This window comes from Alligator mississippiensis, chromosome 2 (genome assembly GCF_030867095.1).
Source record: "Alligator mississippiensis isolate rAllMis1 chromosome 2, rAllMis1, whole genome shotgun sequence".
Lineage (NCBI taxonomy): Eukaryota > Metazoa > Chordata > Crocodylia > Alligatoridae > Alligator > Alligator mississippiensis.
This window is the reverse complement of record NC_081825.1, coordinates 209,612,112-209,632,164: the sequence shown is the minus strand read 5'-3', so window position 1 is coordinate 209,632,164 and position 20,053 is coordinate 209,612,112. Positions and strand designations below refer to the sequence as shown.

Here is a 20,053-nt window from a genome sequence, read left to right as displayed (position 1 = left end):
TCTGCACATATTCATAAAGAGCTACACCCACCTTTACTTCATGGAGAAATTACCAGCTATGGATCTCAAGCAACTGAAAGATATTAAGCAGGCAATACAAAAAAAAAAATATTTCCATGAAGGTAGTTTTCTGCCTTTAGTATTAGGCCATGCTTTAAGGTATGCTTTTATGCTTCTTGTATTACTTTGAGATCAAGCAAAATGACAAGCTATCAGCACTGCAGTAAATGACTTAATTAAAGTGGTCCCATTCTTTTATTACTCCTATAAAAAGGGGTTTGGGTTGCAGCTTTGTTGGTCTAAGGACACAGGCAGGTGGTTCCTTGGGTAAATGTGATCTCTTTTATTAGATCAACTGAGTAACTGGAAAAAAAAAACTATTTTGCAAGCTTTCGGGCGCAATCACCCGTATTAAAAGCCGTCTTATTAAAAGCACATTTTGTTTTATTTTAGCCAGGCAGCTTCATCTCTGCTGAGCTCCCAGGTTCAGGCCCAACATTTCTGAATGTGCATATTACATGCCCGGCCTGCTGCACATAACCATATCTGCTTTCTGTTCAGGCACAGCAACTGCACAGTGGGGCGCCTTGGGGAGCCAAAGGACCAGATGCAATGAATGAAGATGCTTCCTTCTCAAGCGTGGGTGCCAAGTCTGGCGGGGGGGACGCCAACCGCCTTGCGTGTGGCACTGTAGGATGGCTGGCTTCAAGGATCTGAAACCCAACTAGGAGCCTGGTAGCACATGGGTCCAGCGAGTCTTAGGGAGCTGCTGATTCAGTAAAAGCAGGACTCAAGTCAGGATCTGGCAGTGCTGCCAGCAGAGATGATGATCCCTCTTGCTAATGCTCTGGCACTCGAAAGACCCCCAAAAGACCCACACCCACAGCTTTCGGTGGAAAGCTGCTCAGTTCAAGCCCCGCTTGGCAGCGCTGCCCGCGGGCCCCGCGGCCAATGCAAAAGGCATCGGATAGCTCAGCCCGGCGGGGCGCGGCTGCCCTTTACCCTACTTGGCCGGCGTCTCGTCCTCGGCCGCACCGCCCCTCGCCGCCTGCTCGCAAGCCCCGGCGGCGGTAGACGCGGGGCCCGGCGCGAGCGCGGGGGGAGCCCGGGCCCGGCAGGTGAGCGAGGGCCCCGCGGGGAGTCTTTATGGTTGCAGTCTGCCTGCGCGAAGGGGACCGCAGGCGGGCGGGCGGGACGGAAGCGGCTGTGGGCCGAGCGGGGGGCAGGGTCTCGCTCCCGGGCTGCCAGGCCCCGCGCAGGGAGGATTGAGCCCGGGTGCTGGAGGGGGGCGCCGTACTCCCCCGAGGATCCTTGTTTGTGGCCCCCTAAAAGCAAGTCAGAGCCATATTCAGCGGAGCCCCAAATGCAGCCACTTGGGGGGGGCAAAGAGAGGCAGTCACCCCAATACCTAGGGCATGCATGCCCTGCCAGGGTTGCCAGCTCCATTTGAATCTATTCCGGGCACTTTCAGCACATGCCATAATGACAAAACTATTGAAGGTCAGGAAAGCAAATGCACATTACTGCTACGTTTTAAAAAATCCACTGCACTACTGTATACATTGGATTTACCATTTAATATTTATTTTCATGAATGCCCCATCATTGATCTCCCTGGTGACTCTCAGCAGCCTCCTGGAGATTTATATCTAATTCCTGGAGACTCCAGGGCAATCCTGGAGGGTTGGCAACCCTATGCCAAGCCATATTCAGCACAGCCACAAATGCAGCCACTTGGGGGATAGCAGGCAGGGGGCAGAGGACGGGGGGAAGCCAAGGGGCACAAGGGCCCCCACTAGCCCTGTGCCAAGGCTGTAATCTCCAGTGAGATTTTTGTGCAAACATCTCCCTCTTGCAACATCAAAGGGTTAAATCCCAAGCAAGCTCCAAATATCTGCACTCTGGTGAGCCTGAAACAGGGCTCCTCTGCCTCTTCCATCTGAAAATGCCACCTTTAGCTTTCCCTTGGTTTTTGACTATGCCAAAATAGAGCAATCCCTCTGCTGCAATGAACTTGGAAAGACTTCAGCCAGCCAGTGGCTCCGACACTATGGATTCCTATTTGAAATGTCAGGGTTTGAATCAGGTGTTGGTATTTGTGCACCTAACAGTGCTCTTATTGTGAGGCACCCTGAAAAGGATCTCATGGCACTCTAGAAGAGCACGGTGCTCTGGCTGAGAATCATTGGCCTAGATCAGTGATTTTCAGCCAGGGTACTGGGTACCCTCCAGTGCTGCTAGATCCTTTGAAGGGTGCCACAAGGTGTGATGTGATAACCGGATAAGTAGATGAGACCAGGCCCTGCCTGAATGATTCCCCCACTCAGCCCCTCTGCAAAGAAGTAAGCACTATAATATATAAATTAGATTTTGAAATTGGGTACCAGTCAATTCACATAAATCATAGACGGGTACCTTGAATCCAATAAAAGGTGCCTGGACTCCAAAAGGTTGAGAACCACTGGCCTAGATGTTCCAGTCTCTCACCTTTACACCATCCTTCCACACTGGTAACTTGTTAAAGAAGGGTCAACATTACATAAGAATTTTAGAGATCAGTTTTTGTGAGTGGGACTTCTTTCATTCAAAAGAGGTTGCTTAAGCTTAAACTTTCCAGACTGACCCTGGGGAAAAGTACAGTTTTCACATTCTTAGGAACAGAGACTTTTCTGTACTACATCAAATTAGCATCTTATTTAATCTGATAGCCTGTCTGGCAGTGACAAATGTCTGATGCTTCAGAGAAGATGGGGAGAAGAATACACAATGCATCTTGCCTATTGTACACTGCTGTATGCAGGGGAAACTTTTCCTTCCTGCTCTCAGCAGCAATCATTTTAGGCTGTGAAGCATGAAATTCAATTAACCTATTTTAATGTGTTACTAAAGAATATTATTAGTCATAAAATCAAAACCAGCCAGCTTTAAAAAAAAAAAAAAAAAAAAGTTCAAACACTTTCAGTAATTAAATCCCTGACCTTTTGTGGGAGGGATTTCCATAATAAATTAGCAAAGTTTTCTTGAGCTGATGTTTGTGCTTTTTCTACATATGCCAATCATAGGTTGGCTGTTGGTCCCTTTGGTCCCAAAATAATTTTTCAGAGAGGTGCAGTATGAAATACTGTAATTGTGTTACCTTGCCAAGTATCGCTTTGTGAAGCTGGTGTCCTGACACAATTTGTTACTAATACAAAAGAAGCATTCACAGCATGTTTTCATATCATTTCATATTTTTTAAACACTCCCATCCTAAAATGGTTACAGCTTGGTATCCTAATAATGGATATGAGGGTATGGACACAGGAGCCCTTTCAAAAGGGGATCATTTCAGGAGGGCAACAGCTGGTACATCATAATTGTTATGTGTAAATTAGCTGAGAACAATTTGAATGCAACTCCAACTTTAACCCCGCACGAAAGAGTATTAAAGTTGGAGTGGGTTCGCTGTATTTGAATTATTGTTAGCTCATTCACACATAACAAGTGGAGCACACCAGCTGCTGATCTTCTGAAGCCCTTCTGAAAAGGCTCCAAGCCCTCCTGGGTCCTCTCACCTTCAGAAAGGTCTTTGCCAGTGATGGCCAACCTTTTTAGGCAGGCACACAAGTTAAACCCCACTCCACCACCTCCCCAAGTGCCATTTCACAGAGGTGTACCAGCCAGGTGAATTTTTCCCAGCCCTGCAACCCAGCAAGGATCCAAAGTCCTGAATTTGGCAGTGGCTGCAGCATCACAGAAGGATTCACCGGGATAAGCAACACCTGACATTTCACCTTAGCAGCATCCTGTCTCTGTTCCCCTCCACATAGCCAGAGGCTTGAGCCCCCCCTGCCTCCATTCCAGCACCACTTCTCGCTGAGGCTGTTTATAGACATGACATTTTTCTAGGTTTAATCTGGACTACAGCCATCACTATATACCTGTGGACATCTGTAGTCTGAATTAAAATTGGCTCCGGTCCGAATGAACTAATCTGCATTGAATGAGGATTAAAATTATTTCAGACTAGGGCAGTCCAAATTAGGCCATTTAAACTGTATTAATTATCATGTATATAATAAGGCACGGCTTTTAGCAAAAACATTCCTTAGGGACTCAGATAAGCATTCCTTAGGAATGCAGGTAAGCATTGCAAATATCAGTCTCCTCAAGGGAAACTCAGTTGGGTTTTTGCAACAGGACAGAGGGTATCAGGCACAAAGTAACACCTTTACAAAGACAAATGTGCCAACACCTCCTAGTGACTAAGTATCAGTATCCTGACTAAGCCTCCAGCCCTGGCTAAGCACACTACTGGTCTGTGAAGAAAGGGGCAAACCCTCTTGATCATCTATTAACCCTAAATTTCGATTGAAATGTGATTCAAACTGTGTGATGTGAATCTGTTTAAAAAACAGTGAGCTTGAGTGCTTGGGGCTCTCATGCCACTCACAGCACCTACTTGTGGCACGCATACCACAAGTTGGGCACCCCTGGTTTGTGCACTTAGGAGGCCTCAATTTCCTCATTTAATAGTGTATTTTTAATTCTAGAGATTTTTTATTCTTATATAATTTTTCAGAGATGTGTAAATTGTCCAGCATGATGTTTTACTTACAAGTTTAAAATTAAATATATAAATCAACAAAGGTAACTGCTCCTATCTTGTTTCCTGTGTTAATTATATTAATTCAGAATGATCTATCGAGTTAGATTATGACAAAATCCAAATACTTAAATGACATTTGATCCTGTAGAGAGCACTTCTCCCAATAGTCTTGCCTGTGTATACGCAGAAACAAAATAATAAACATTACTGATGTTAACAAAGTGAAAAATGGTCAACAGCAGAGATAATTTCCAAGTTTTAACTATGTAACTTGTCTCTGCATTTCATCATAGCTTCATTTCTCTGAATGGATTACCAAGTTCAGTGTGTTTAACATGATTGCTATATATTGGGTGTATGTACATGAAGGGTTTTACTGTGCATTAGACTAATCTAATCTAACGCTTTAGTGCGCATTAGACTAAAGTCATCATCTACATGTGTCCAGCAATTACTGCGCAGTAGATATGTAGGTAGATACAGGTACTAGAAACTGGTGCATTAAACTAATGCACCAAAGACCACACATAAATGGCGACCAGGAGCAAATTGCTCCTGGTCAGCCTAGGCAGCAGGGGGCCACAAGGGGTGGGGAGAGCTGTCTTGGCTTGGTGGGCTGTTGCCTGCCAGCCCCATGGAGACCCCTCCCAGTCTGCACAGGGTGGAGAGTTCTGTCCTGGCTTCTGGAAGCTCCCCATGGCTGCTGCAGGAAGGCAGAGCAGGGCAAGAGCAACCCTGAACTAAACTGCTCCCATCTAGAGCAAATTTGCTCCTGATGGGCACACATCCAGATCCGTGCAGGGGGCACAATTTAATGCACCTGAATTTTTTGTGCAGAAAATGTAGATGCATTAATTGCACATGTAAATGTGCCCCCTATGTTTTCTTATAAAGCATACACGGTTTGTATATAGTTCATGCAGGTTTTCTTCTATCCCAGATCCCAGTTGCCAATACAATCCAAAAGTGGCATCAGGTTCTTTTGTATTTGACTTGGTTCTAGTTGAATTGACCAACTAATATAACTCAGATTTCATTGCACTCCAGGCATGGCTGAAGTTTTATATAAGAGCCATTACTCAAGAATGGAGTTCTGCATCTTCCTATAGGGTCCTGAACCATTTTTGATATAGTTCATAATGTCAGTAGAGAATTCACATTATCTTAGCTATACTATTTTAAAATATTTATGCTGACTGTTCTTACACCTAATTTACTTTTTGCCTTACTGTTTGTTTACATAAAACAAACAATAAATATTGCTAACAGCTACTGATAACAGCAGATAACAGCCATACAAATGCCACACAACAATTATATGAACTTATGATATCCACTGATGTTGTTGGGGCTGGATGAAAGATGAAAGCCAGGGAGGGTAAAAGTGTTGTCTTTCCTCTTGTGCGGGTCGGGTCTGACCCCGGGCCCTTTTCGATGCTCTGCACGCGAGCTGTGGCCAGCAGCCTGGGCAGGCCGGGTCAGAGAGGGAGGTCGCCGAGCTAGAATTAGGCACAGACACGTAACGGTTGATTTTAAGATTGTTTTACTTACACCAAGATGGTCGTGGTGTAGGCTGAGAACTTGCTTGAGTTGTGGTTACAACAGAAAACACGAACAATCACGTGGAGGTTGCTAGGCTCCACGCAGACAAACTCCGGATGTCCAGGACAAGCGCGCATTAAACTCGTCGTTATGTCTTATAGTAGGCTCCGTTCGAAGACGGGAAGAGGTGGGCGGTGGATCAGGCCGCCAAACTCCTCTGAGCAACACACGGTTTCCATTACCCTGCCGCGCACACCCGGAGTCCCCACAAGATGGATGCGGAGTCCTCTTCGGCTTGGGCGGAAACTGCTCAAGCCTCTTATACGGCTAGCAGGCCAATCGCTAGCCGCCACGTGTGAATAATTTAGCACTGGCCAATTGTGGGTCACGAATTTGCATACGACGAGCAGGAAATCTTTGCACCGTGCATTTCTGTGTTTGCAAAGGGAAATGCACCCTGCAAAGATCCCTGCAAAGTGGCGGGAACACTCCTTTGCACGCGGGTTCTCTGCGCAGCAGAACTCCTCCGTGCAATGAAGTTGCAAACCCACAGGGATAATTCTTAGTGCCAAAGCACACACAAAAAATCAGACCTTTGGGTCATGACACCTCTAAAGAGAAGATTTTAAAAAAGGTTAAGGATATAAATATGAGAAATAGATCTCATCAGATATTACCTAAAATCATAATTCTGTGCCCATGACCACATGTCCATGGCAGCTGTTTTCATCTCATATAGAATTAGGTCTTTGAGAAAGGAATGCAAAACAGGAGCACACAGATGCTTAAGAAACAAATATCCTGGACTTGATTCTCCTTTCATTTAGAACAATGTAAATCAACAATAACTCCATTGAAATAATTGGACTTCTATTGTTTTAGAATTAATGTATGATAGGTGGGAGCAGAACCTTTCTGCTTTTATGCAAATAGTTTTGATTGTAAATATATGGAGAAGGAAATGCAGAAAATCTGAGATACTGACGAAGTATTTTGAATCTTTCCTGCATTATCAGATACTTTTGGAATTGATCATAATTATTATTCTCTGCTCATGGCAAATATTTTTATAGTAAATTACAGGACAAGTTTTCAGTTGTAAAATAACATTATATGGATGCTTATTTCCTGTTTTTCAGTTTTGGGAAGAGATTGAAGACTGAGAGGATGGGGGAGGGGGCATGGGGTGCTGTATGGGGTGGCATGGAGACTCCTAAAATATCAGTGCTTTTAACTCAGCTTGCAGTAATAGATACTTCTAGGCTAAGTACAGCAGTCAAAAGGCCTGAGGCTGAATCAATTCAGTCTTTGCAGGTTAGTCTAAATTGCGTAGCTTGAACCAATAAGCAAGTGAACAGGCTTTCATTTTTTATTCCAGAAATGCAGCCACATGCCTGTAGTGGCCCAGGCCAGAAGCCAAGGGTGCTAGAGCATGCCTCCCTGCTCAGCTGGAGCAAGCAGCTCTGGCCAAGGCTAATCCATCCACCCTGTGAGGCAGGGGTTGTGAGGGAAGTGCAAAGCATCCTGTGATGCTGGGGGACTGTAAGTTATCTTGAATGTGGAAGGGATCTGGGACAGTTCAATAAACCGATTTAACCTAAATCAGTTCATCCTGATACTACATCCATCCAGGTTTATCTTAAACTGGTTTTGGCCATCTTGAAAGCAGTTTTGTGCACTGAACTTCTGTTATGTTACAGATTTGAACCAGTTTCTGATCATTGATACCAGTTTATGTGTAATTTCTGTCCCTAGCCCTAGAAGAGAAATGCTCTCTACATATTGTAAAATTGAGAAGAAAAAGTTGGAATCCAAAACTAAATTACATATGTAACACTCCCTACCACACACACACTGGGTATAAGTATACTGTGTTTTTTTGTGTGTGGTCTTTTTTCATGTGGGCAAAATGGCCCCTGTTGTTCTGGCCATGTGCTCAACAGATGGCAAGCTAGGGTCTGTAGCTGGGGAAAATATGTAAAACCCTCTGGCTTCATTGGCCAGGGGAAGCAGAGGATTCCTCAGACCAATTGGTTGGGAGAAGAACTGGCGTGTGGTGCTCCCTGACCGGACAAGGCCAAGTGATGTCATGCAAAGGGATATAAGGGGAGCTAGACTGGTTTGGGGGAGGAGAAGCTGCTAGCAGCTGCTGAAGAGTAAAGTCTCTTCCAAGGGAGGAGCAGTGCAGATAGCAAAAAGGGAAGCTCAGGTAGAGGGGAGAGAGGGGGAAAACTGCCCCAGTGTCTGGGAACTCCTCTCTCCTCCTTTTCTTCCCCTCCCCCCCTTTTTTTTCTTTTTTTAAGGTTTTAAGGGATTAATACTGTGGGAAAGAGTATTGATTCCTTGGGTTTGCCGGCCAGGATTTAGGCCTGGCAGCTTAAACAGGGTTAGAACCTGGGTGTTTCTAATCCTACCAGTTTTGAGGGAATCAGCCTGGTTCCTTTGGAGTTTTTCCTGCAGTTTTCATTTCAGCAGGCCATATAATCAAGCCCAGAAGTGCGGGGTGCATTAAACAGAAGACATCCACCCTGGACTGAAGAAATGCAGGCACATGCTGGCAGTGGCTCAGGCATTAGCTACCATACCATATGCTGGCTACAGTCCGTGCTGTCCCTGTCTGGAGCTGCAGTCGCCCCCTACATACAACCTCTCCATGGGAGCAAAAATTGCCATGCCACTATCCCTCCAAGAGCACCAAGGGACCCCTTGCTCCATGGAAGGACCCAGCTTCCCCTGGCACAAAACAACCTATAGACAATGTTGTGTAGTTAGTAGTGTTTCACATTGCATTTCATGTTTTCTTATGTTTTCTGTATTAAATCTGTTTTCTGGTTACACTGTTTGCAAGGGGGGTGGGTGTTGTTTATGCAGGACACCCTAGTCATTAATTTAGTGTTCCCAAAATTGGGGGGGGGAGGGGGTTCAAGCCACAGGTATCATTTGAGGTACCCCAAAATGTGAACCTGGCCCTTGTGCTGCCAACTGGTGCCCAGCAGAAGGGTTACACATATAAAATAATGCAATTGACAAGATATTTTGAAATTATTACTACCTTGAATAATGTACTAAAATTATTCTCATGGCAATAAATAATAGGTTCCAAGCAATAGCTTCAGTGATCTTTTAAAATAAACTTGGCCATAGTCTTGTAGTCTGAGCATAAGATTCAGAACTGGGAGCTCCTGAGGTCCATTTCTTGGTCCTATTGCCAACTTTCTGTATGTCATAGTTTTCTCTTTCTGTCCTGCTTTAGGTTATGATCTCTTCAGGGCATAAGTTTCTCTGCATGTAGTTACACAACATCTAGTTGCATTGGGCCCTGATCATAATGGGAGGCTTTTGGTAATACAACAATGAACATAATAAAAATGTTCATAATAAGTAATACAGTAATAATGATTACTTCCTGCAAGTTGCTGCCCAAATTCTGCTTTCACTTATGCTGGTGGAAATACAGAGAGTCCAGATCTTCACTGGTATAACTGAGTAAAATATGACCTTAAATTTGCCATGTATAAAATCAGAGTAGTACTTACTTGGCTTGTTCATGCTAAAGTTAATTTCTGTTCAGTACCTCAGTGTTAACAATAGTAAAATGTTATGTCATGGCAGCCATATTTTGAACAGAATTATCTGTTGGCTTCAGTTGCCTTTTGTTTTTTAAAGAAGACACCACCCTATCATTCAAGGAAAACCATAAACAGTGTTTTCATTCATTGCACCATTGCCTTCGATAGATGGTTAATGTAGGCTACTGCTTCAAGTTGAAACCATAAGCAGAGTGATTTGATGATCACAACTTGGGAATTTAGAAAATAAATGAGTAACTTCACCACAAAGGAAATATTTTTGCCATTTTCGGCTATTCCAGGGATCCTTTCCAAATAGTCAGCACACTGAATCATAGTAGAAGTAGGGCCTGAGTCAGAACTCATTAGGGCTAAGGACAGACATTACACATAAACTGGTTTAAGTGATCAGAAACTGATTTAAACCTGTAACAAAACAGATGTTTAGTGCACGTAAACTAGTTTGAAAATGGCTGAAACCACTTTGAGATAAATCTGGTTGAATGTAGTATCAGACTTAACTGATTTAGGTCAAACCAGTTTATGCAATGTCAGTCCCAGACCCCTTCCTGGTTTAACTTAAACCAGAGTCCCCCAGCATTGCAGATACTTTGCAACCCTGGCTGTGGCTCTCTGCTCTCTGTTTCCTGGCTGGAGCTCTGACAGAGATGGCAGGAACAGCAGCATCTGCCTGGCTTCTCCCTGCTCCCTCCCCCCCACCACTCCCTGCTCAAGTAGGGATTTCCCCCTCCCCTCTGCCTTACACAGACACCTCTCCGCTTAGCTACCATACCATATGCTGGCTACAGTCTGTACTGTGCCAGACAGGACAAAGACAGATAGGACTGTGTCCGCTTATGGCTTCTTGGAGCTAATCAACAGGTAGCTGGTAACATCCCTCTGTTCCTTCCATGGAAAAAGTTGTTTAAGAAAAGCTTGAACTAATGAGAGAGGCTTTTTTTTTTTGAAGGGCTGATAAATGCTAATAAATCCCTGTGTAACTGTGCTGTGTAACTAAATGCTCTGTTATCAATGGTGAGGGGGGGAACCCCTCCCTAGTCCGAGCATCCTGCCAGGGCCTGGCTACACCCCCACCTCTCAGCTCAGCAGTGTGCAAGGGAAGGGAGGGCTGCTTTAGCATCCCACAGCTTCTAGCCTGAGCCACTGCTAGTATGTGCCTGCATTTCTTCGGTCCAGGGTGGATGTCTTCCATTTAATAACTGGTTCAGCCTAGTCATGTTAGACTAACCTGCAAAGATTGAATCAATTCAGGCTCAAGCTTTTCGAATGTCTGTCCCTATCTTAGTGTAATTCCATTGACTTCAGTAGACACTCCAGATTTACACAAGCAAATGGGGGCCAAAGTATTGGGAGAGTTTACAGTAGGCCCACAAAGTAGATCGCTGCATTTCAAAAGCAATGTGTGATATTTTTATCTTTGAAAAAGATTACATTAGTTCAAACAGAATTGTTTTTCACCCCAAACATGCTATAGTCAATGCAACACATTGATGTTTGGCAGAAGGCAAGGTAGAGATATACCTTACAGACCAATGAATGTTTAGTTTAGCTGCAGGCTATGAAACAGACATTCCTCCCTTTTGAGAGGGAACTGAGACAGTCATATAACAATGTGGGGGACAAGCAAAATACAAGTCCCTGGCACTGCATACGTGTGTGTGTGTAGGCCAGAACTGAAGCAAGGAAGATGCATCACCTTCCATTCTACCCTCCCCATAATTGGCACTTTCCTTGCAATGGCTCTGACTCAGTCAGCAGGGAGTGAGTTATGATGGTGATGTACCTTGCAGGAACAGTAGCTGGATGTACCAAGGAAGAAGTCACCTCCTTTTTTGCTGCTGAAAGCCAATGTTTTCTTGGCTGCTCAATATGCATGCTGGCAGCAAAAAAAGATGACATCTCCCACAGTGCAGAGAACCACTGTCTACCCACTTCTACTGCTTCTCTACTGTCCCTGCTGTTAGAACTGGAGCCAGAGCCATGGCAGGGAAGATGCAGGGTGTTTAGTAGTGCCCAAGACTCATTACTGCCCAGTTATGCTTCTGCGCAAAGGCTATATCAGTTGCACCCACAGTACTGAAAATAAAGTAACTATAGAGGTCTGAGTGTGCATACATTTCAGAACTGTGTAGGCTCTTTCTAACTCCCTGAGAAGACAGGACTGCGCTCTAACTTCCTGATTGGGATAGACACACATAAAGAGATGGATTTTGCATCATTTTGTAAAAGTAATTGAGGTCCAAATGTGAAGTTTAAAAAAATTTTGTGTTTGCGTGTTAAGTCAGAATGTTGGTACTAGAAACAAAAGTCTTCTGCACACCAAAGAAATGCAGCACATCCAGGAACAGTACAAGCTTTCCTGTTCCGGGTATGGTGGAACTCAGTTAATACCTGCTCAGCTAAGCAATAGGTTGTATAGAGAATAGTGAAATCATATGCATCTGATAAAACAATAGGCGTTTTGTGAATAGTAATATCAGTTAATAAAAAAAACATGAAAATAAAAACAGGTATCTGTATGTCCATTGTCACATACAAAGGAGACATATTGGGTGCCTCTTAAATCCAGTCTTTTAAAAATTATTATAGATGTCCTCTCTTCAACAAAATATACCTATCTGGAGATTTTACAGAAGAATTAGTACCTCTTTTAGACAATTATGTATGACATGGTCAGTTACCTCTGTTTTATTTTGTGCGTTAGAGGTCTGTTCTATGTCATTTGAGAGATTTACTGCCATATATTTCAGAATAGATTCTGCTTGGCATGCATTTTAGGGACTGAGTTATTTATCAGTGTGTAAACAGGCATCAGTGAAGCAACACATATCACAGGAAAACAACAAGCTCTTGTTGGTCAAATTCCTCTTGTATTTTTCTCTGTATTCCATCAGTCAACAACACTGCTCTAAATATTTGCTGTGAAATACACATCTTTCTATATACATCCTTGTGTTGCCAAACAGCAAACCATAAATCTAGCTGAAACCAGAAGCCTGGACTCTTGAGACTGCTAAGGCTCAAATAAACACTTGAAATATAATTATAAGCATTTTTAAAAGACCAAATAGAGGATAGTTGCTTTTTTATTAATACATCCTATCGTTAGTCATTTTCTTCTTAAAAGGGATAATTATAACCTCTATACCTAACGTAAGAGTTCACAGCTTGCTTCATTAGGCCAAAGGCTTTTCAAAGTTAAATATTGAACATGTTTTTCTTTAAAGGACAAGTAAGGAGCAGTATTGCCTAAAGTGAGGGATTCAGTCTACATAGAGCTATAGGAAGAATAGGCTGTAAAAGACAGGAGCAGGAGCTGCTGGCTGACAGTAAAAGGTGGCTAGGTTGATTGCTGTGGAGGAAGCTAGGGTGGAAACAAACATCACCTTTGTGTCGCCGTAAACATTTTTATGGCAGCACAAAGCAAAAGCATATAGACGTCCATACTCTTTGTCATGCCACGGTGTGGTCATAATAATTATTTAATAGTAATAATTATTTATGACACTATTGCAGGGGATGTCTATTTGTTTTGTGTTGGGAAAATATAGGCAAGTGAGCTGGCCACACTCTCCAACTGCACCAGGCAGGTGTTCTTGGGGCTTGGTTCTGCATGTCCTGGGAATTCCCATGCAGGATCAGGTCACTCAAGCCTCGGGACTGCCTACTCAGGTTTCCTTGTGCCCAGAGACACACCCCTAGGATCTCCAAGGCATGGTTCTGGAAACAGGAAATGTCATGATTCCCTGCTTCCAGGGATGCACCATTGAGAAATTGCCTAGGTGAGTCTCAGGAAGAGGAGAGCAGGCCACCCATTATCCCATAAGATCAATGGGTGGGATAACAGACAATGTGTTCTTCACCCAGAGAAGCAAAACAACTGTTCCCCTTTACTTGGTGATATCTATTTGGTGATGTCTTAGAGATAAATCCTTTTTAAGCTGTCTGAACAGAGAAACAACCAATCCCATGTCCATGCTTATACACGTTACAGTTCTGTTTAGAGGAAGGATAGCTTTCAGCCAGATAACAAGTCCCACTCATTCATCAAAATACTTAAAACACTGGTGATGAGAGTGACTTGGTGGGTGGGAAGTTTGAAGGTTAAGTATGTGGGTGATGACAAAATGTGATTGGATTGACAGGGGTTGCACACTACACGGTGGGACAGGCTCATGAGGGTTTCAACTATTAGGAGGTGAAAATGTGCTGTGTAAGAAGGACCAATAACAGCAACTTTTAAAGGAGTCTGCAGTGTCAAACCCTAAGTTTCTGAGTCACTGTTAAAAAATGTGAGCCTAAATATACTTTTCTCCTTGGGTCAAAACGTACAAATGGTGGAGAATATGTATTCCTAAGAGTTCAGGGAAGAGAGAGGGAAAGAGAAAAGAGGGCAGGGCAGAAAAAGGGTGCTCTTTTTTTTTCTTTTTTTTTTTATTGTCCTTATTTTATCATTATTCCTTCAATAAGTTATTGTGTTCTTACTTATTGCATGTAGTGAAAATCCCACAAAGGCATTCATCCTTTGAAGACTGCATAAGGCTAATCAAAATGTGGACTGCTGTGGTTAACTGCCTATTAAGGTCCAAAGTCTATCAAGACTGTCCACGTGTTTCATTGCTAATACAAAAGAGCAGGAATATTATAACAAGATCCTCACCCTTGCAGTATTCAGCTGGAGTAGTTCAAGCAGCTCAGCCTTTCAACATGAATGCAAGAATTCAGAAAGTGGAAGCTCTTGATGCCAATCATTTTGTCTGTATCCACTGGGAAGACGGGGGCAAGAGCCTTTACCCTTCTGTGTGGCTAAGAGACAACTGTCAGTGTCCTGACTGCTTCTTGCACTCTGCTAAAGCACGCAAACTGCCTTTGGAAGACCTAGATGTTGAAATTGGGGTGAAGGACATCACTTTGACAGATAGAAAAAAGGTAATTAATTTTTTTTAAATATATTTTACTCTTAAAAGGCTTGTGTATAATAATACAGTGCTTGCTAATTTTTAATTAGCAATAGACAGTAAAGCTGCAACATGAATTTCAGAATATGCCCCACTCATGCTAGCCACAGATCTCAGTACTTTACTGCATTTATGCAAGATGTTTAGGAACTATTGTCATTTGAGCAATCCAAATACAAGATCTTAATCATTCTTACTCTAGTAAGTTTTAACCATGGAAAACAGAAAACCAGATTTTTGATCTTAGATAGTATAAAATGATTTTCCTCCTACTTGTACTCCTTTGCCATCAGAAGTTGGTGGGATGATAGAATTGAAGACTCATTCTCCTAGTTTCTCATTTCCCTAAGCCCACCCTCCATCTGTGTTTTTGTCTCCCTAAGTTATAACCCCTCCACCAACCTTGGCTCCTTTATGGAATCAAAGAGAAAAACAGTCTAGTAGCCTATATACTGACTTTCTAATCAGTTTATGGTGTTAACTATTTAACCAGAGAGTTAATGGCACACTCCTACCTCACCCGCACCTTATCTGTCACCACAATCACGGTTTTTAGTGTAAGACTGACAACAGGGGAAAAGGAAGAGATAAGCAGAAGCAGCATTAACTCCCTGAGTTCTGGAGCCACTCTGAAATGACAGGATTAATGCCAAGGTTTGAAGGTCATGCAGCCTGTGAGATGCACCATGGTCCAGATCCAGCCCATGGGGCCCAACAAGTTTGATACCCCTGGTTTATATGGTTTGCCAAAGGTAGCAGAAAAAAATCTATGGAAGCACTAGGACCAATGCTGAGGCATTCCTGGTTCCATGCTCTAAATTTTCTGAATTGTATTAAGTAAATTCCTATTTTAACAGAAAAAAAAAGAGGTGCTATGAGATACTAAGTGTATCAAGACCAGGAATTATATCTTTCTCTGTGTACTGCATGGCATACTGGGACACCAATCCTAATTGAAGCCATTGAGTGCTACCAAAATACAAATTCATAATGGAGGTCAGTCACTAGCAGAGTCTGACCATTCAGTTATATATCCTATAGTGAACACCATTAGTTGCTACCAAGGGGACCAAAACAAAAAAGGCATGTGAACACTTTGGCTAGGGACAGAAATTAAATATAAACCATACTGGTTTATAAGTGATCGGAAACTGGTTCAAATCTGTAACATGACAGAAGTTCAGTGCACGTAAACCACTTTCAAAATGGCTGAAACTGGTTTAAGAGAAACCTGGATGGATGTAGTATCAGACTTAACTGATTTAGCTTAAATTGATTTATTGAACTTCTGTCCTAGATCCCCTCCACATTCAAGTTAACTCACAGCCCTCCAGCATCCCAGGAGGCTTTGTACCTCCCCACAAACCCCCCACTCACAGGGTGAAAGGGCTAGCCTTGACCCAAGCTGCCTGTTCCATCTGAGCAGGGGGCATGCTATAGCGCCTCCCAGTTTCTGGCCAGGGCCACTGCAGGCATGTGGCTGTATTTCCAGAATCAAAAGTGAATGTCTGTTCACTTGCTTATTGGTTCAATCTATGCAGCTTAGACTAACCTTCAAAGATTGAATTGATTCAGCCTCAGGCTTTTTGACTGTCTGTACTTAGCCTTTTAGAGAACGTGACACTTAAAAATGAATAAAGTATATTTTAATTCTTCTCCCTTCCAGTCATCTTTTTCTCATCTTTCTCCTTCACTTCCTTGAACTTGTTCCCGTACTTCCCAAGTTGTTGTCATTCTCTTCCAACCTTTTCCTCATTGTCACACCTCATTAAAGCTTTTTCCCATTCACGGCATGTTTGTTAGGCAGAGCATCCAGAATGAAGGCATCTAGCACAAGTCAGTGAATTCTATCACTTCTCTACTCTGCTGCTTTAAAAACTGATTTTTTTATTTTTTTTTTTAAAGAGGGTTGTGGGGGAAATGTGGCTAGTGCTCAATTGAGCTTTTGAAAGTATTTGTAGTTCTTAAGTCAGCAGAGGTTGCCAGGAAGAGGCAAATAATTCCAATATATCAGATGACACATTTAATTCATATTTCTAGGAGTATGACTACATTTATGTAATTTTGGGGACTATTTCAGGTAGATCTTATTGATGATCTCTTTCTTAATGCTCTGTTTATTTTATTGTATAAGGTGTATATTATATGGCCAAATGAACACACCAGTGAATTTGAGGCTGAATGGTTGAAGAAAAGGTGCTTTTCTGAACAAGCCAGAGCAAAAATGCGTGAAGAATTATTTGTGCCAGGTAGGAATCAAAACCAAATATTATGCCTTTCTCAGAATGATATAGGCTATTACATATCTGAAGGACAGTGAATATATATGCTGCCCTTGTCTTATTTTTCTGGAAAATTGAAATCCTAAAGGAATTCTAGTTGCAATGAAAAGGGTCATTTTATGCATTTATTTCCTTTTGTTTATTAATTAGTAATTGTCTCACCCACCAAAGATCCTATGCTAATGTTCAGATCAAGTTCTCTTTATGTTGTGATGTCCGGCATTTGAATGTCACTCTTTAATGATGTGGTTATTATCCTCTCGAGAAAATAACTTCTGTGTCATGCTATAAAACATCATTCACATTTCTGTTGACATAATTGATGAAACTGGTGCCCTTGTATCTTGAGACTAAAACATCATTCACACTTCTGTTGACATACTTGATGAAACTGGGATGCCCTGAGGGGCACCTATACACATGGTTTAACACGTTCTGATTAATCAAGTCTGCTGGAGCATTCTAATCAGAACACTCCAGTGTGCTGCAGCATCTCATGTATTCAGCGTTCCCATGTTTCATAATGGCGGTGGAGGTGCTTTAACTGACGCTCGTTGGCTAAACTTTAGTTGAGGCACCCCTGCCACCATTTTGAAATGCAGGACACTGAATCCATGAGATTCTGTGGGTGTTTTCATTAAAGCAGCTCCCAAGAGGCACTCTAATTAAAATGCACTCCCCTCCTAGCCCAAACCATATGTAAAAATGCCCTCAGTGACTGGCGTTCCCTCTAAGCTAGGCAGTGTGCATGGCCACACAGGCACGCTCATGCCGTGCTGCCAGGCGCCTGTGCGGCCATGGACACCATGCAGCTTAGAGGGAACACTGTCAGGGACCACCCACAATAACTTTAGAGCACTGGGTTTGTTGCAGTGCATGAATGCGCCCAAGAATGCCGCATGCCCCTAGGAGCTGGGGGGGAGGGGGGACACAGTGAGCTCCCACAGGCAGCCGTGGCACTGGCAGAGGCAGGAGTGTGGCAGCAGTAAGAGGAGAGCTGCCACAGGCAGCTGCAGTGCTGTCGGCGGTGGGGGAGAGGGGGTGGTGAGCGCCGACTGGCAATCTGTGACCACCCACAGATGCCGCCAACTGCATATTGCCCACAGATGCCGCTGGCGGTGTTGGCAGCAGGGGTGAGGGGGGTGAGTGGTGACCACCTACCGGTGCTGCCAGCAGTATTGGTGGTGCCTTTTTATAGGGGGTGTACCACCATGCTCCGGGGGTGTATGTGAACCTGCATGCACCCGCTATGCACCTTAACATCACTTCTTTCCTTGCTTGTTCTGTGTCTTTTAGTATATAAAGTACTGAAGCTGACAAGAATTTTACTGTCACCTGTGATGTTATCTCTTTGCAATAGTTCTGGTCTATGGGAAAAGGGACTGGAATTGCATTAAGTGTTAAGATGTATCAGGTACAAGGGGATTTCGCTGTATAAGAAAAGCAAACAAGATAGACACGAGCTGAGAAATTCAGCTCTGGATATGAATTTCCTCAAATTTTAGCAGATCAAAGGATTGGTTGAGACATATTTCTAAAACCAACTTAAGTAAAACTTTTGGAAGTTTTTAAGCAATCATAGGAAGAAGGAAGGTGGTTTTGTTTAATTTTATTTTAGACAACTAGGGAAAAAAGAAAACAGCAAAACATATGGGGCTTTAATATCTTCTGAATCAGACCTCTGTTCATCACAGAAGAGTGAGACAGTGAGGATCAGGGAAACAGTTACAACTGGTTCTGTACAATGAGTACACAAGAGTACTCTAATAGAGATCCTTTCCTTTCCATGAAGTAGCCCCTATATTGGAGTGGGGTGGAACAGCAGATGCAGGATCCCTCTGTCAGCTGTCTCTATCATCTAAGATCCCCTCCAATCCCCCACCAGCAATAGAGCTCTCAGAAGGCTGTATATGGCAAAAATCCAGGTCATGGAGGCAATTGAATGACATAATGTGTCTAGCTCAAAATTGAGATCCTAGCCTATGTTGCAAAAGTATACTGAAACAATGAATGAATGCAGACACATTCTTGTTTGCGATTAGTTAGCAATAACAATTGCTGCAGGCAGATGGCCTAGTCAGGAAAACAAAACAATACTTCATTTTCTCATAATAGGTCCAATTTTTGTTTTCTGATGGAACATTTTCTCCTTGTCCTTTTTTCTGTATAGGAGAATGGGTTTTAGATAGAACCAAGCAAACATTTAGAATATATTCATCCCCCATAGCTTAGGAAAATGCTAATTGCACTTTCTTTATAAGACAGTTTCAAGCATATACTAGCCCCTGGCAGCTACAGATTGGGCAGAGGGTAGCTGTGTCCTGAACCCAGAGGCTGCCCCCAACCCATACCCCACAAATGCCTAGCTCCAGAATTGGGACTGTCCGGGGCCAATGCCAGCAATCAGCAATTTTTTTGGCATTGGCCTCAGGCAGCCCTGGGTCCATTTTGAGATGTGGGGCTGCCTGATGCTGATGCCAACAATCAGCTAATTGTCAGCATTGGCTGGGTGGTTCTGGGTCTGGGACATATGCCTCGCATTCAATTTGAAGTGCCATACAAACTAGCCATAAGCTGTTCTCCATTATATATGGAACACTTTTGGGCCTCATTTGCTATTTTATGGTGTCATAATTTGGTTGATATCTGACTTGGTGCAATTTACAGCACAATTAACATGTTCAGCACACTATAAATGCAATATTTGTCAGGGCCTTATGATACTGAGCCTTGGTGAGGTCTAAGATTTTGCTTGCTTAGTTTTCAGTCACCTCATCAAAGACAAACACTGTGGACTTCTGGACATTTTGTTATATTTGCAGCTGAGATCAACCCAACCCAATCAAAACATTCACGGCCTAATTTTTAAATCAACCAATGCACTCAACAATGTCATACATTATCTTCTTTCACAAGAGAGTGCATATACATTTTGTTCTTTCCTGCTCCTTCCCTGTGTCTTTCTCAAACTTTTTGTTCTTTTTTACAGTATTTTACTCAAATACGGTAAAATATCCTAAAAAATATTTTATCTTAAGAAACGAACACCTCCTTGTAGACATATAACCTGTTTTGACTCAAAAGCTGTGGTGC

At 43.0% G+C, this 20,053-nt stretch overlaps 1 protein-coding gene across 2 annotated transcripts in view; it reads left to right on the top strand.

Moving 5' to 3' along the window:
* The first annotated feature begins 1,014 nt into the window (after positions 1–1,014).
* Positions 1,015–20,053, top strand: part of BBOX1 (gamma-butyrobetaine hydroxylase 1) — an 87,762-nt gene continuing 68,723 nt past the window's right edge. The window contains exons 1-3 of one of the 2 annotated variants that reach the window (XM_006260666.4): positions 1,015–1,118; positions 14,219–14,649; positions 16,813–16,927. In XM_006260666.4, the coding sequence (XP_006260728.1) occupies positions 14,272–14,649; positions 16,813–16,927 (493 nt within the window). In that variant the 5' untranslated portion in view covers positions 1,015–1,118; positions 14,219–14,271. The remainder of the gene's footprint in view (positions 1,119–14,218; positions 14,650–16,812; positions 16,928–20,053) is intronic. The other variant, XM_019476807.2, reaches the window with a different exon arrangement.